The sequence below is a fragment of the Fulmarus glacialis genome, unplaced genomic scaffold, assembly GCF_000690835.1.
Source record: "Fulmarus glacialis isolate BGI_N327 unplaced genomic scaffold, ASM69083v1 scaffold39790, whole genome shotgun sequence".
Taxonomy (NCBI): Eukaryota; Metazoa; Chordata; class Aves; order Procellariiformes; family Procellariidae; genus Fulmarus; species Fulmarus glacialis.
The window spans coordinates 1-18,310 of NW_009189008.1; the positions used below are offsets into that span (position 1 = coordinate 1).

At 37.0% G+C, this 18,310-nt stretch overlaps 1 protein-coding gene across 1 annotated transcript in view; it reads right to left on the minus strand.

Annotated features, from left to right (window-relative positions):
- Positions 1–5,536: 5,536 nt before the first annotated feature.
- The window catches only part of CUL4A (cullin 4A), a gene marked incomplete at its 5' end in the record, with an annotated part of 37,683 nt that continues 24,909 nt past the window's right edge, over positions 5,537–18,310 (minus strand). The window contains 8 exons of the mRNA XM_009580704.1: positions 5,537–5,632; positions 5,928–6,080; positions 6,843–7,015; positions 12,943–13,048; positions 14,220–14,333; positions 15,615–15,722; positions 16,753–16,838; positions 17,179–17,289. Of these exons, the coding sequence (XP_009578999.1) occupies positions 5,537–5,632; positions 5,928–6,080; positions 6,843–7,015; positions 12,943–13,048; positions 14,220–14,333; positions 15,615–15,722; positions 16,753–16,838; positions 17,179–17,289 (947 nt within the window). The remainder of the gene's footprint in view (positions 5,633–5,927; positions 6,081–6,842; positions 7,016–12,942; positions 13,049–14,219; positions 14,334–15,614; positions 15,723–16,752; positions 16,839–17,178; positions 17,290–18,310) is intronic.

Here is an 18,310-nt window from a genome sequence, read left to right on the forward strand (position 1 = left end):
CGTGTCGGATGAGAGCTGCGAGGAGCATCAGGGCCCAGGCCAGCCTTACCAGCTCTAGGCATTTAACTGTGGTTCCCGGTGAGGAATGCAGCACGGGCACCCCTGTGTTAAAGGGGGGGTGATAGAGGAGGGTGAGAAATGGCTTCAGCGAGCAGTTAACCCACCTAAGTTCTGTATTGCCTCCAGAATGTATTTCTTGTCACTGAGTTTAAAGGCAGTCTAAGGTGAGTGCAGTCACCTTGCCTAGAATTAATCCAGTCCCAGCTGTATAAAAGCAGTGGAAGTTACTGATCTATTATCTTTGAAGTGATGCATCTGTGTGTATCTCTGTATACATACAATCCACATATATGTTCCAAGCCAAAATGGGGACTGCTAATGGCTTGTGGTTGCATGGGTAAAATAAATTGCTCCTTCACATAGTTTCTGATGTTGTCTGATGTTTTTATAAACAAGAGTTTTAAGAATCCCTTTTTTTTTTTGGAAATAACTAGGAAAAAAGGTGAAGTTCATCTATCGGCTCTGTCAGATGTTAGCATAGTAATGGAGATACAGAGCCCAGGCCATTTGATCACTTTGTAATTCAATGCTCTTTCTTATCGAAGCTGTTAAGGATATGCTTTCTTCATCTGAAACCTCAGAAGTACTTTTTTTGCTACTGAAATCCTATTTCAAGTACTTTTGGAAAGTGTGCCAATAGCAGGGTGCTTCTGCTTTCTCAAGATGACTGCCATGTCATCCTCCTCATTACAGTGTACTCCAGATTAATCAGCTCTGAGACAGAATCCTTTATGCTCCTGAGCTGCCTTCATACATTTTTACTTAGAACCAACTTGAAATGCAATTTAGCTACTACCAGCTGCTAAAGTCAAGTCCACCTACTCTAAACTTGATGACCTTTCCCTGATGTTTGTCTCAGTTCACTTACACTTCGTATTTCCCTGAAACATCCTAGAGTTTATTTGCTCTTCGGGGTGGCTTGGGGATCTGCCTTTCTTTTTCAATACTATTGCTACAAACAGACATTTCTTTCTTAATGCTGCATTTTTATTTGTGCATTTTTAGAGATGCAAATGTTTTATTTTAGTTTGGTTGGTTTTCCCTGCAGCACTTCGAGCAATCTTCATTCTTGCCATGTATTGCCAAAAGCAGAAGTTAGTCAGCCTGAAAAATGACATAAGGAACGGCTCTGGTCAAGTGTTTGAGTGAGTCATTTGCAGAGGAGTTGAGGTTAATGGAGGTTGGACACTGGCTGTTCTCATTTTTTGATCACTGTTCTTGGGAGTGGAGGATCACTGCACCGGGAGCAGAGGAAGGTCTGCGGACTGCTTGAAGTCTGCCAGAAAACAAAACGGAGAGGGAGGCCCAATGTCAGGTTTAAACTTGCTGTGCAGTAGTCTGCCCCTCTACTGGAAAATTGGTGTCTATAAATTGAAAAATGATATATACTTGGATAACGACTAGTTAATATCAGCATGTAAGTTGCATCAAGCAACAATATTGTGGCAAGAATTGGTAAGTAAAGAACGTAAGGCTATCAGCAGAGAATGATGTTGATCTTACATGCTGTGGATCATTAGCTTACTAAGCCTTTTATAGCGGTCTAGAGACTGCACAAACCCCAGTCTCTATGTCATTGTCAGCAGAAATGTTACCAGGGTGTTTGTTAGCCTGCTTTCCTAATGAAATAAGTCTTATGCAACCATGTTGGCCATCAGCCTCACTGCTCAATAACTTGTTGGCCAACATCAATCAAACATGATAGCAGGGTAAGACATAAACAAACATAAAGTTACAGCTTCTGTAAAAGCTGGTATATACACAGCCCGGAGATCCAAATTTGTGCTGTCGCCAAGGGAAATGTGGTCCATATCCAGCCCTTACGCATTTTTATTTGGCAGAGCTGCTGGCCAACCAGCCCGCACGCAGTTCCAAATTAACCATGTTACACCTCTTGGCCCTGAAGAGCCACGGATGCAGAATGGCTGCTTATGGGGATGAACATGGGAAATACTTACAAGATCTAGGAGCCGTTACTACAACACAAACTATTCTGTAAAGTCAAGGCAGAATACTAGCATGGAAGACAAAGTACGGGTTGGGAATTTCTGCTAGGAAAGAATTTCCACGAAACATGACTCCATTTTTCCTGTAGCCTTTTGCTGCGTATTATCTGACTTCACCAGGTTATTTTCTTTCTGAAGAGACAGGCTAGGAATAGATAACCAAGGTTATAGTACAGAGTCCGCTCTCCCTAACACACCTGCCAAAGATCATACACCTGCAAATAGGTCTGGCTGCGCAACAAATCGATGCACTGAAGTTGCCTGAAAGGTGTGTTTTCAAAGATGCGTAGCACAAAGAAAGGAAGAAAGGAGCTGCAGCAGACCAAGGGAGTAAAACGATAAACCCGGGTTCAGATAAAGGAATCCAGGGGAAGCTAAAATACAGAACTAAGAAAACAGGACACAGGCAGCAGGCAGGAAGGAGGCTGTTGGTGGCTGGTAAGGAGAGCTCTAATTGCCAGACTTGGGAAGCACCTGCAAGTCAGCCTGCATTCTCACGCTTGCTTTCCCTCCGGAAATGTTCCCTCCTAAATGACAGGGCGTCACATTTAGGAAAATTGCTTTTTAAATACATGTAACATATGTCTGGATGAGGTATCTGAATGTTTAAATTAAACTGAGTTGAATTGGAAAGTTTCGAGTTAAATGGGAAGGTTTTGGTTAAGACTGGAGAGCCCTACCCACATCCCAGATTGCTGTTATTTTTGTCATTCCATAGAAGCTGCTACACAATTTATTCCAAGGACGCTGAATTGCCAAGATCCAGGTTTTCAAGACATCTTCTGAACACAGATGCACTACAGAGGAAATCTGTTACTTTGCTGCAGCCTGATGTCTTCCAACACTGGCTCATCGTCCAGGAAGCAACGTTTAACAACCTCTGCCCTGTGGGCACAAATGCACTCAGGGGGCGATGTGAACCAAATAGCCAACATCAAACCAACAACTGGTTGAGACTGGATGCTCAGCCAAATTCTATCACCAGCTATCAAAAAGCAATCAAATGCAGCTACTTTGCTATGAAGTAGTGATTACCATGCTGACTAATAAACTACCTGCTTACCTGTTTGGTTCAGCACATACAAAATCCGAGGAAGAGAAATTTGAGGAAATCAAATTAAAAATGAGGACCTGAGAAAAAGAGAGTCACGATCACCGGGCCTGTCCACCTCTCCCATAGCTTTTGAATCTCTGAAGCCACTTTCAGACCATTTTGGAAGAGTAAAAAACTTCAGAGATCATTACATTCTCTGTAGGTTTGGGGGGTAAGGGGTTGGGTGGAGATCAGCAACTGGGTAAAAGAGAATAAAAACCAATGCTCCCACAAGCAGAAAGGGAGAACTAAGCAGAAAAACCCTCTGCAGGGCTGCTGCTTGAGGTGATTTAGGAGGGATAATACAGTAGGAGACAAAGGGCATACATCACAGAAAGACAGGCTTCATTATTTCCACTGCTCGTGGAACAACTTATCTTTAATTGCTGTACCAGAGTAATTTGGCCAAAGACTTCTCGTCTATGGCAATTAAGAAAAACCGCACATCTCAGCACTTTTAATCAATTAACATCACTTCGTAAGGCAGACCCACTTCAGTTGTCTTCAGGATAACACCACTGCGTTTAATCTATTGTTTAAAACCGTCGAACCAGGAAGTTGGGGTTCAGAAAGGGAAGGCAGTACACATTCACTGCTTGATACCAGTTACTGCACACTGCTGCCAGCTTTCCGTGTGGATAAAGCCTCTGCCCGTGGCATTTCTGTGAGGCACATACTGCTTTTTGTTTTAAAAGTCTAGTAAGATGGATCTGATCGGCTTCCATATGCATAGAAAGTGAATTACAAGGTGAATGGTATAATCAACACTAAAGAACAAACTGCACAAATAAACTGAAGTGCCACATTCTCACAAAGGCTAAGAAATTAATATTTAATATGCATCAAAGATTTTATTTGCATTAACTGAAGATTCAAATATTAAAATAAGTCTACATTAAATTACAATATTAAATATGTTTTAAATACAATAAACTAAATGTGTTTAGTTTCTAAACACAAAGGGAACAAAAATAATTCAGAAGAATGCAATACAATTAATGACACCAGATGACAGAACATGGACTTCAATATGTAAATCCACAAGATGTCAACTCTTAGCAATGTTTACTTTAAGAAGAGGTGGTGGCCTTTTAATTAATGCACAAAACCCATGTTACATAAACTTAGTAAGGTATCTCTCTCAAGAAAATATTGCTTAATTAAATTCTCATTTATGCCACGATCAAAACTCCTTTGGTAGGTCTTTTTGAGAATGAAATACACCAGTATGCAAATCCGGAAAATAAACAGTGTCTTGTAAGTATTACCACAAAAGGTGTCTTCCTTATAGTTACAATTATCTAACAGATCTACAGTGTCTTTCATTCTTTAAGTCAAATCAACTTACATATATACAATATGTAACAAAGTACTCACAAAATCCTTAGTCTTTCACGACAAAAAACTATGCTTTCACAATATTGAGACCATAAAAGTATTTTTAAAAAAAAAAAGGTTTTTGTTTTTTTAAAGTGGAGCACGCTGTACAGTAGGTTCCCTGTATATTATTTTAAAGGCAAAACTAAATGTTACGGCAATTATATAAACAGTGATAAACACCAGTTGCCCTAAAATGAGGTACGGCCTCTTTGACTCCGATCTAATCTTTGCCACCCAAGCCAGCAGAAGTAGTAATAAAATAATAATCCATATTTTACCTAAATAATCCAACAACTCACTACACACATGAACACAGTTGTCCTCTTGGCACTTCAAGGATCTCACTTCAAAACCTGATTTATCCAAACCAGACTGAAGTTTATAATAATTTACAAGAAAATTAACTGAACACAAGTTCAAGGGTTTTCATGGTGCATAATTTCAAAAATTCAGTGTATTTCAACAACACTGCTTGTACATAAGTGTTCATCAGTTAAGGGTTTTTAAAAAGTTACCCAAGTTGTCACTGTAGCTAAAGAATGCAGCATATAGGGTCTTTATGGATGCAGTCAGGAACACATAAATGAAGAAACCAGACTTGCATCCATCACAGAAGTATTTCTCACACAGGTAATTTTACTTTTCCATTCAACTTCAATGACAGAGTTAAACAAAACTGTAAAACTAAATTTTCAAGAACCCAAAAGAACAAAAGAGTAACTAAAAGAAATAAAAATATGACGTTTAAAATTTGTAAGGAGTCTTGACAAGGATGATCAATTAACACATCATTTTGCTTCTCTTCCACAGCAGTGCATGCAGCTGGTTGAATAATATACATCAACCTGAAATCTGCTAAAAGGAAAGTCTGGAACAGCAAAGGTATTCGGTGTCCTGAAGATATATGTGGATGATTTTGGTTTTTATTTTGGGGGTTTGGGTTTTGTTTTTGTTTTTGTTTTTTGTTTTTGTTTTAAGTAAAATTATTTCCTCTTCATTATGCAACATAGTGGTACTGATTGGGGTTGTCTTTGTCTCTCTCCATATAGTCTCTGTCAATGAGAGATTCAATCCTCTTTTTCAAGTCTCCAGGCTACAAGAAAAGATGAGATTAGTAAAACAGTTAAAAATATATTTGCATTTACATACATTTTAAAAAATAGGACTACTAACAGCTACATAAGAAAATGCACCATAGTAAATATCTACATATATTTCCTACTGATACTCTGGCTTATTTCTGTTCACACACTCATTTTAATACCTTAATCTTTGGATTTGATTCAGACATATTTCACATTTCTTACTCTTATGGACCAGCTGAATGGAAAAATATATTACATATTTTTAGATAATCCTAGGATGGATTGAAAAGCAAAATCGGTTACCTTTACGGGAAATTTCAGTTGATTATACAATTCAGAAACAAGGAGGTTATGACCAAGAGTCTTTCTCATCTTCATTATTCGTACAATAGCAGCATCGATCTGATACTGCCTGTCTTGAAATACTCTTTCAGTTGTGCTGACTTGTTCCTCGACCTAAAGAACAATACAACACCACAAATCATATCACCTTTTTTGCTATTTTTTTATCAATTATATTTCTATAGGTAACCTTTCCAATGAAATGAAACTCACGTATTCTTATTCATTTTTGAGACAGATGCATGCATTACTGCATGCTAACAACTGACATGTACTGCTAAAGCAAGCCAAAGATAAAATTAAGGATAATGTAAAGAAAAAAAAAAATGTATGCCTTATTTTAAATCTATTCGATAAATTAAACTAAATCTTAAAAACTCACTTCAGATTTTTGATGAAAGGAAACAACACAACGTTAATTAAAACATGTCATCTTGTGTCAAGAATTGGGATTCAAGTACAACAAAGACATCCACTGCAAAAACAGGGACAACCCTGCCTTTAGTAACTCTCTTACCCGCTAAATAAAGAAGTGACATGGTGACATTTGATTCATGAGTTCAATATAGTACCAACACTTCAGCCATACCATGAAAACTTCTAAAATGGACTGAAACATCTACAAGATCCCATCAGTTTAATATATATGCACTTAAATTTGCAAGCACAGGAAGGAACCTAAGTTGTTTCTATTTCAGTGAGTGTTAAAATTTTTATTGCCTCTGTGAGCCATCCTGACTACCAAAAAAATTAAATATCTGTTTCCTTTCTCCATATGCAAAAACTATGAGGGGAAATGCAAGAGATTCTGTCTCTCCATGTAGGACGTGGATAAATAGTTAACAAAGAGAATGAATGCAAAAAATAAATACATACTGTTTCTTTCATTTGGATTTGATTGATCTTTATTCTAAACAATTTATGCTTGAAATCACCATTAAAGATGAATTTATCTCCATCTTCTACATCCTTGCCCTTTGGATTTTTAATCAATACTCGTGCTTTTCCACAAGCTAAAGACTGCAAGGTTCTTCTTAATTCACTGTCCTCTGTGAAGAAGTTCAAAGTATGGGAGAAAGCAGAACAAAACATTAACATGAAGAGTTTCATGTGATTAATCTAGAAATACAATTGAAAAGTTACTGGTTTTATGTTAATGCCTTCTTCCAGCTAAGTTGCAATTAGATAACAACTTACAGCCTTCGAGCTTGGTCTCTTTCACAGGTGCTGAGAGCATGCAATGAATTGTACATGTCAGGAAGACAGACTCAGGCTCATCTCAGTGAGCTTTCTATCCAAAAGTAGTTTCAGAAAGGATTTCACATTAACGTGAGCCTGGTTTTATTCCTTTAGTTTTGTTTGTTAGTAACAGGACTTTAGGAAAAAAAAAAAAATCAGTTGATGACAAGAAACTCAAGCCACCCATTTTATGATTTCATCACTATTTTTAACACACACCAGAAAATATGTAATAAAAAGAAAGGAAATCTAAGCTGATAGGAAGATGTTTTTTGAGAAGGCAGAGCTGACAGCTGTTATACTCACAAACTTCCCCCACAACAGGAAAGTAGTAGAAACAAGTGGGTGAGGAAAATTTTATCTAGTAAGATTTAAAGCTAAAAGCATTTGAACAAGTAGATAAAATGAAGTCTAAAACATTCTAATAATTATGTTGCAAAGTCTTGTATCAAGATTTTGCATTAGAACAGCCTCTGCAGTCTCTAGAATACTTTTATTCACAATATAAAATTATCACCAAATGTGTCGGATCTCCTGAACAGTTTTAGTCTAAAAATTGAAAGAAAGGTTTTGCAATCTAGTGCTGAAGTGCAGTGTAGCTGAGTAAAAGATTAACTGTTATTATTTCTAAAATAGTTTAACTTTCACATAGTGACCTTTTCCTTTTTTTAAACTTCCAGCTGTTCTATGATTACTAGAAAAACCATTAAACCACATTGACTAAACAGGCATTTATGATGTTTCACACTTTTTGGGTGTTTCACCTTCAGTAAATGCAGACTGTTGAGTTGTGGTTTTGTCCAAACACAAGGATGCTGTTAAAAACACTCGGTATACTTTGGAGCTTTGCTTCTGCCATGCATGCTAAGTTGCAGGTTACAGTATGCCAAAGGGAAGGAATCTGCAATTACCTATCAATCACTGAAGTAAAAGTAAAACCTACAGCTCCTACAGGCTTTCTTGATAGTAAGAAAGGCAGGTAAAAACATGGAGTATATATGGACAACACACCTCAAAGCAGCACAGTTACCAAAGAAAAGGTAACTATTCTTTCTCTGAGTGACAGTTTATACATTTTCTAACTGCACTAATGTACCAGAGAGAGTCTCATCTCTTTAAAGAGACTGGTGATAATTTATTGTAACAGTGACTGGAAAACACAAGTTCCAACTATGGCCAGTTAATGCAGATGAAGACAGTGATATCCCAAAGGGGCAGAAATCCATGTGATGTTTTGTTTGGTTTTTGTTGTTGTTTTTTGTTTGTTTGGGGTTTTTTTGTTGGTTTTTTTGGTGGTTTTTTTGTTTTGTTTTGTTTTTTTTTAAATAATGTGATAATCACCCATGAGGTACTCTTCTACTTAGCATGAGGAAAAGTCATATGAGTATGACTTTTTGACCCCCAAAAGTATGTGTATTTTGTGTTAGATGGCAATGGAATACAAAGATACAATAGACAAAGTCAGAAATGCATGTAGGGACCAGTTGCCCGAACTGTTTCAATACACAGGGGTTTTGATATCCAGATACCCACTTACTTCAAGTGCAAGACGTTTACAAACTAACTTGTAATACTGTAAACACAGCAATGTAAGTAATACTGAAGCCGCATAAATGAGTAAGTGTCTGGACAGCAGAACCACAGAATATTATCATATTCACCTCTGTAACATATATATATATAGTAGATTATGAATGTATGGAAGACGTATTGAAGAACTGGAACTCTGGCCATGGCTGTCCTATCCTGCCAGGTGCAGCACTGAACACAAATTGCTAGGTTTTATTTTGTGAAAGCACTTGCTTAAGCGACTGAAAGTTTTAAGTCATACTGTCTTACTGGTTTCTGCCATACTGACTGGTCATTTCTTTATATTAAGTGCAGTGTGACTCCTGAGTGAAACAAATGAATGTTTACCTGACTGGCACTATATTCCGCTGTAGTCAGCAGGGAGCTGGGGAGACATGACTGATTGACCTGATGAACCCCCATAGAAGCACTGCTAAAGCTGCTTCAACAGGAGAAGAAAGAGTACCAAACTTGCTAAGCAGATTTTTATAACACTAGAAAATCCCAAATGTTTCACACCTCATTCCAGTACATTATTTATGATGCTTATATAGTAAGAGGTCCACAGGAACACATTAAATAAGCAGAATATAACTTATGTTCACCTTTACGGTGTTCTCAATTAAAAATCAATGTACATGCAAGAAATTGGGGGCTGACTTAATTTGAGTTGATTTGACGTTTGAGAATCAGCATTTTAAGGCCTGCCATTAATCTCAGGCAGCTAACTCCATTTCAGTTGAGAACAACTACATTATATGTTACATGTATCGGACCAAAATGTCTGCCTCACCCAACATGGGTTCTTTGACTTGGCTAGTAACAAATGGAGAAGCTAAAAGATCCTTGAATTCTTGTACTGTGATGGCTAGTGAATTCACTATTCACCATCTCTAAGCCATTCATAACTCTACAGACTATTGTATTTCCTCCTTTTCACTTCTCTCCAAACTAGCATGCCCCAAGTTTAAGAAATGAACTCTCCATCCTCTGCACGGGAACTGTTCGATACTGTCCATATTTCTTCTTCATCTTTCTTTGTCCTTATCTAATTCTACTATACGCTTACAAAGATGGGCTATCCTGAAATTTATGAAGTATCCAAACACAAGCATACAAAGCACGATGATGCTTTCTGCTTTATTCTCAATAACTTCCTCAAAAGTTACCAGCACGCTTTTTGCCCTTCTGATGAACTTTCAGTTGATGTTTTCAGGGGACACAATGACTGCACAACTTCATTCCTGAGCAGTCATATCTAACAAAGCCAATCTTTGACGTGTGGTTAAGGTTATTTCCCCACTACAGACATCCTTATATTCATCAACACTGCATGCAATTTGATCTCCTAATTGTTCAACAGTGTGAGATCCTTTTTAAACATTTTTAGAAGTTTCAGATTTGACCTTCCGAAGGAATCAACATCAAATTCTGTCACATCAGTATTCATCTTCTTCAGATCTTTAATGACTATGTTGAATACCTGGGCATCCCAAATAGGAGTTTCCTTTCACTATGAAAGCTACCCATTCATTTCTACCTGTTGTTTTCTGTCTTTTGATCAATTATTCACCCCTAAGAGCAATTTCCCTCTCAAGCCATGAAAACTTAGTTTATTTTAGAGCATAAATCATGCTGGCTCTTCCCTAACAGACAGTTTTCCATGAGCCTACCAGTTCTGTTCTTCCCAACAGAAGAATCTACAGAATTACTCCATGAACTTAAAAACTAAATAAAAAAATGAGCATTGCTCTTGTCACTTGCCATTCTTATCGCACCAAGGCTCACTTAAATTATAAACTAGACAAACGAATTCAGTCTTCCATCTTTATTCCCATTCTCTGAACTCTTATTGTCTTCCCAATGCAGACCTGCTACCCTGCAGTAATCTACAGAATTACTCCATGAACTTAAAAACTAAATAAAAAAATGAGCATTGCTCTTGTCACTTGCCATTCTTATCGCACCAAGGCTCACTTAAATTATAAACTAGACAAACGAATTCAGTCTTCCATCTTTATTCCCATTCTCTGAACTCTTATTGGATCTACTATGTTATTTTTAGATGGCGGAGGGAGAAGTCTGACAAACCCTACAGACTTTCTAAAACATTTTAGTGTGCCAGCAGCTTCACTCGCTTTGAATTTAGATGGAGCCCATCCTTCTTGTACAGGTTCCCCCTGTTTCAAAGGCTTTCCTACTTCCTAATAATCTAGACCCTCTTCCATACATCATTTTTTCAAGCATACATTACAATTCTGCCTGTCTAGCCCTGCACATGGTGTTTAGAACATTTAGAAATGGTTTCTATGGCAACCCTAATGCCCAGGTTTTGCCTTCCAGGATTTCCACCATGTCCTATGTTATTTGTATCCATGATCCAGGACCTCTGGTTCATCCAGATCAGTCTCTGAGAGTCTGGCCATCAGCACTGCTGCCCTTAGTGGTCAATTCACGAAGCAACTGCATGACAAATTCAGCTACTTTTTCTAGTAATTGAATCTCTGTTCTTTTCTATCAGGGTTACCAGCCTTCAGCAGGGTACCGATGAGCAAAAGGATCATCCAAGTAGCAGGAGGCAGGAAGGGCGCAGTGTCAGACCTATTTTTGAGATAATTTCTGGCCATAAGTGTTTCCTCTCCTTTAGAAGTGGAGAGACTGCTAGGTGGGAATGGGACCTCTCTAAACCAGCTCCAAATGCCTTGCGTAGGTAGAGCCTGGGAAGACAGAGATTTTATGTCATCCATCCTGGACCCATGGGAACCCCATGGACCATGAACTGTCCCCATTACCTGCATTCCTACACTATTTCCCCATAGGAGAGAGAAACACAGATGTGGCACTCAGTGCAATGACATAACATAATATAGATAGCTCCCAACTATCAATCAATTCTAACCAGCTGCCTTAAAAACAGTCTACTGAAATCCTTTCTATTGTGCTATAATGTAATGGATTTCCATGCAGCAGATTTTATCTGTTGCTGTCAGGCGGCCAGAATGCAAGCTCCGAGGTACAGCAATACAAGATGAGAAAGCAGTATCTGGATCAAGCTTGCGTGAACTTATGTTTGTTCTGTAACCATTGTACTCTGACCTAATGAGCCTCTCCGGATGATCCTGATGCTTATCATTCACGCTGGCATGAGTTTTCTTCAGCTCCCTTAGCATTAATGGAGTGGATGACTAAGCAACCTGAAGCTTCGAGGCTGAGACGCTGGAGCACCTGGGCTGTACTGCCTTCTGCAATGCATCACTCTGAACCACGGGGATTCTTGATATCCCCATTTTACAGTATTTTAGTAAATATATTTACAATAATTTAGTACTTCTGTGGGTTCAAATACTCTTTCAGCAGTTGTTGTATTGGGTTGATCTTAAGATTCAACATGTGAAGGGCTACTGGGTATGAACTGCTGGTTGATGCAGAAGTTCCAGAGAGTAAAGAGATGATAGTGTTATCATTTTTAATGCCAATGGCTGTAACTATTTCAAGGAAGTGTAAAAATTAAAAAAAAAAATCCCACCCAAGAGCATAAGAACACAGAAGGTAGATACTGCAGGTGGCTAAAAAGAAACCTATACTTCTCAGTTTTCTTTGCCCTTTCTGCCTTCAGGTTTCAAGTGCTGAGGGAGACAGCTACAAAGTACACGCCCTACTGGACACTGCTGCTCTTAACAAATCAGACCTATTGTAAATAGGGCACTCCAGCAACAGTAATAGAAAACAGGTGGGCAAGCTCTCAGTACAGCTCAATTGAAAGTACTCTCTTGAATCACCCCAAAATGACAGTATTCTACAACAGACAATTTTCAAAGCAGAATATTTGAAACTGCAGTAGAACAAAAATAATCTGTACACACAACAGTCTTTATCACCACTTGAATTTTAAGAATTGCAATGATACATTTTGTAAATCTAATAGGTTGTTAGTAGTATCACATGCTACACGGCTCTTACTACTAATTTTGTGAAGCATCTATTTTATCTACACTAGAAGTACCGGCAGTGTGTTTTCATCTTCTCTTTTGGTGTCTATATACTATTGGCTCGTAATGTTTGTCCTAATGATCATGGCAATTTTCTTAAAATTAGGCCTTTACATACCAAATCATAATTGGCAATCACTCGACGAAAAAATTTAAGAATCAAAAAGTATTCTTCCTACCTACACCAGTAGCCATTTTAATTTCTTCAAAACTGAATTCATCTCCTTCATTAAACATAAGCAACACTAATGTCTGAAAGAGCGATACTTGAAATTCTTTCTTTCCCTAAGAAGTAATATTCAAAGCAATTTCCATTGTATCCTCCATATCTGACAAGCTACAGAAGCTATAAATTCTTTTTTTATTTCTAGAAGACGACATGTGCATTTTAGAATGCCTAGGACACAGAAGAATCTGCCCTAAGGCAGTATCAAGGAAACAGGATATTTTTAAAACCTCTTTTTTTGCTACTTTAACAGTAGTGATAGAGCACACAGCAGAAGTTCATTAGAATGGCCTTGTATTTACTTCACATCATTTACTTCATTTGAATTACAGTATATGAAATTCTGGCTTTGCTGCCATCAATAGTGAATCTCTTCATACTTCGCCAAAGTTTCATTTTATAGAGATGAGCAAACTAATACAAAAGACATCTCGGCATTGGATCAAATATGAAAGAAACAAAAGATAATTTTGGTTTACTATGATACAGAGTAACAGTATTATCAGTAGCACAATGTTTGTACAAACATTCAATGGAAAGGAAATAAATAACTCAAAACTCTTCAGACAGCTGTAAACACCTCTGTCAATCCACAGCTACAAACCTATCCATCTTACTTTTACATAATGCCTAAATGTCTAAGTTTCATATTCATAATGAGTTAGTAAAAGAATTCAATTTTTTGGGGGTCTTTGCTCTGGCTCAATTAAGCTGCATTATTAGTAAGATATTCCATGAGACAAACCAAAACCACATTAAGAAACAATGTGGTTATTTAAGACTTAAATAATTCAACAAGCATTTAAATTTTAACCACAGTCATTACATCACTAACACCCTTTAGTCTCTTCTTGTATCAGTGAAGCATTCTAGAAGTGTCACCAGTTATTTCTATGATCAAAACAATTCCATATTAAAAATAGAAAGATGCTGCATTTTTTTTCTTTCATTAATTTACTGCCTTATCACTTCTTTATTTGAATGAGCAACAATTCCTATCAAACAAATACAAATATTACGAAAACGTATTACGTTGTCTTCTGTGAGCTAGGTAGTATTTCAATTTAATTATAAAAAGCCTACTTTCTATACACAATAACAATACTGAATTGTGATTGTTCCTCCACAAAAATATTACTACCTTTATAAAAAATACAATGCATGACTATATTGCAAATAATTGACTTAAATTTTATCCTAACAGGCTAAGCATTAAACAAGCAAACTTACTTCCTTAAATTCCGCCTTTAGGACAGCATGCCCTAAAGTGGTCTGCCACTGAAGCTTTCGACCACTGTGTTTTCCCAGGTAAAAGGTTTTAAATACCTCTTGAAGCTTTATCATCTGTAAAGCAAAGAGATAAAAAAGTTTATTAGTATTATACCAGTGCAGTGAAGCCGGATGATTTCACATATGTAATCTCTTTGGTTCTTCTCAACAATGCTTCATAGTAAGTGTTTGTGTGAAAAACTAAATCCAAAGAGCAAAATTCTGCTTTCACATTCACCAGTACTACTGTGCACAAAAGAAAGCTTCAATTCAAGTATAGCTTTTAACTTCCCTGTTTAGTTTTTTTTTTTTTTTTTTTTTTTTTGGGGGGGGGGAGGTGGTGGTGTGTGTTTGTTGTTTGTGTTTTTCTTTTTTAATAATGAAAGTAAAATACCCTCCCCCCCCCAAGGGGTTTTAAACCTCTAAAATAAATACTATTTTTGTCCTGGACTTCGCATTCAACCAAGAAGTCACAGGACAAAAAGCATACATCACACACCTATACACTGATTATTACCATCTGCTCCCAAATTCTTCCTTTAGTTTGCCCTATATAGATTCAAGCTTAATTCCAGTACTTTATACCCTCTTATTTCCAAGGGGTTTTTACCCCTCCATTTTCATGAAGTGTTGCTCAGGTTGGATCCTTCCGAAGTAGTCTGCTATGGAGGAAAAGACGCCACAGGAGCAAAAGCACAAAAGCTTCCACAGCTTCTGAACTGAATGGGAACATTGCTAACCTTTAGTTTCTGAAGTGCTTGTTCAGATCAAGCAAGGTATTGCAGTAAACAGGACTCCAAATACATATTTCAATTTAAATCACTACTGATAGGAGCTTTGCAAAAAATCTCTGAACTTGGAAGCAATTTTTTTTCATGCAAATGCTATTTAAATGCAGGGGCTAGTTTTGTGAGACACATTGCAGGGAAGAGAGGAAGGATCTTACAGAAAAAAAAAGAACGTGTAGTAACATAACTATTGGCTAGATCAAAATGCCTAACCAATGTAGTTAAAGATTGACTAAATTAAGGTGAACTGTCCAGTTTTAAACTTTTAAGTGCTTGACTACAATGTTAAATAGGACACTGATTTTATTTTAATACTGATTTTAGATGATGATGATGATTATTATTATTATAAAGGTGAAAAAACCCATATAAAGTTAAACAATCACTGCAAAAAAGTGGATTTTATCCACTACATTTTATTTTTTGCAATTTTGGAATCTTTAAAATGAGATAAACTTCTTAAATATCTAGCAGAAAAAACATTAAATGAAGGCATTAGTTCACCCTATAATAGTGATTATGATTCCACTCCATAAAGTGCATTTAGAAGGAGAATTCAAACACTAACCTCTGAATTTAAGTGGACTTCCATAGGTGTGTAAGTTGGCCAATATCCCATAGTTAATATATTTACTGTCAGGTCTATATTTCCTGGGTCACTTTGGTTCTGCATATACTAAAATACAAGAGACAAAAATAAAAATAAAATTAAAAAAAAAAAAATCATACTGTTGCATGCTAAATTAGAAAATATATATACTTAAATTAGAAATTTAAAGTTGGTAGAATAATGAAAAATTTCTACAGGCCACATCCTTGGTTAGATATGCTGTACCAAGATTTTGAATTTCATGACTATTTATTGCTCCGGTCCCATCCCCAGTTTCAAAACACAGCAAGTGGTTGGAAGTAAAAAGAAAAGTATAACATGCCTTAAAGTATCCTACACCACTGTCTTTACAGGGTATTAAGGTCAAAGGAACTTCAATCACATGCAAATAAAGCAAAAGAAAAGCTTTTGATCAGGAGCCAGGGCAACTACTGTACAATCAAAAAGGATCCTCTGGGGCTTCCACACATCTATCAGATGATACATTTTCTTATAATTTGAGCATAGCATCAGTCAAGCCAGGCTGCAAAATCTGGGACAGAAAAGTCACTAGAGTATTTTATTACAGGAGCAGGTATCCTGGATCAGATCTCTAGCCCAGTACCCTGTCTTCAGTAAGGCCCCAAAACAGGTACCCAAGGAGAAGTGCAACAACAGGGTGAGCATATACAGTATTTCCTCCAAGCATTCCCTCGGTCACCAACAGGTTGGAAGGTTTGGGGCTGAGACATACATGGTTTCTGTGCACCTTCAGGGTGCTTCTCTGGTGTGGGTCATTCACAAAGAATTCATCAGAGAAGCAAAAGTTTACAGAATGAAGGGATATGGACTTTAAAGTATGTTAGACAACTAAATTACTGTGTGGTATTTAGACTGTAATTTACTTAAAAAGGAAACAAATAAAACTGGAAAATAAGACTATCTCTGAATAGTTATACAATAAATAAATTCTGTTCTATAAATAGACTTCGTTACTATGACCAGGACCTGTTCAAAAGCTGTTTCATTTAATTTTAGCTTAATCCAAGGTATAACACCATTAAGTGCTTCCCCATCACTACTGAAAATTTAGCACACAAACACAAGCTAAACGTACCTGCTTAAACTGAACCATGACATCTTTTGACAGTTCCATGTCCTTGAACATGCCCTCCAGTTTGCTGGTAAAAGCAGCGCCACATTCTGTCACACGAATTAAAGCAAAGATCCCACGATTACAAAGAAGCACAGAACAAGCAATAAAGATTTAACCTGAAACAGTTGAGCCAGATTTGCAAGGCTCCAGAGCACCCACAACTAGATACATGTTTTAAGGATTTTGCTCCTCTCTAGGTACATTAAATGAACCAGTCGTATATTTAAGAGGTCAGCACAACAGTTCTCACTGAGCACAATGAAAGCTGTGACATGCTCAGCTATTACTTAAAATCTGGCTTGTCACTTCTTAAAGCATGAGAAAATAAGGATTCCAATTTACATGCCAAAAAAGTAATAAAAATGTAACACATCTAAAGGTGCCTACCATGTTTAAGCTTTGACAACATGGACTTCTCAGCATCTACTGATGCACTTTTCCCAACCAGCAGTCTTTTGGCCAAGTCTTTCTTATAAAATGCCTCAAACACATCTTTACCTGTATGGAAATTGAAACAAAAATAAAATACAACTGAAATCATACATCGTTGCATTTCAAGTTTGTGACGCAAGCCTTTCTCATGACATGTTGATCAGCAGAACAATATTCACTACACAACAGTGAAGAAAAACATGTAGACAACTTGTTCTTTTTACATTTTAATTAGTTTCTTGACATATTTTGCAAGATTTTTACTTCTTTCTTTCTTTTTTTTGCAGGAACACGGGCTGCCTTATATTTCCCATTGGATCAGCTACAAATCACATGAAATTATTCTGGGGTCCAGAAGAACATTCTCCCTCTAGTGGTCTGATTTGTTAAAATTAAAAAAAGAAAAAGGGTTCCTATGTATTAAAGAAATAATCTTTAAAAGCCTAAGGTGAAGAAAAATTGACAGAAGTCATCTCACTTGGTTTGCCAATAGCTTTTTGAAATCAAAAAGTCACAGAGGCACCCACAAACTTTCAGACCTTAAACCAGAGCTTCCGCAAATCTTTTCTGTTGATAACGCAAAGATATCAGAAAGTTGTTTCACTCTTAAGAGGAAGAAATTCACTGTAACTCAAGGCACTATTTGCGCTGCCTACAGTAGCCCCTTCTAATTCTTTGCAAACACCTACCAATGTAGCAATTCCTCTGATACTCTTCCTTCTCCATCCTGCCCTCTGGTAAAGTACTGTTTCATGAAACGGCATCAAGATACTATTGAAAAGTCCAATGCCAGAACATAACTACTGATTATCATCTGCTCTTAAAAGGACTCTTACACATTAGATAGCTCAAAATAAATTTGCACTTTTAGCTCAGTACTACAAAAAATATTAAGAGAAAAAGAGTTGGTCAAAGTTTCAGATTAACGAAGTTAATCTCTTAGGCTGACAAGTTGCCAGTGATACTGTGTTCATTCACCATCTCCATCCAATAACCTCTGCATTTGAAAAAAATCATGATGCAAATGATACTACTTTATGACTGGTTTCTTGTCTGCTTTCCCATTATATTGTACTTGTTTTGGATT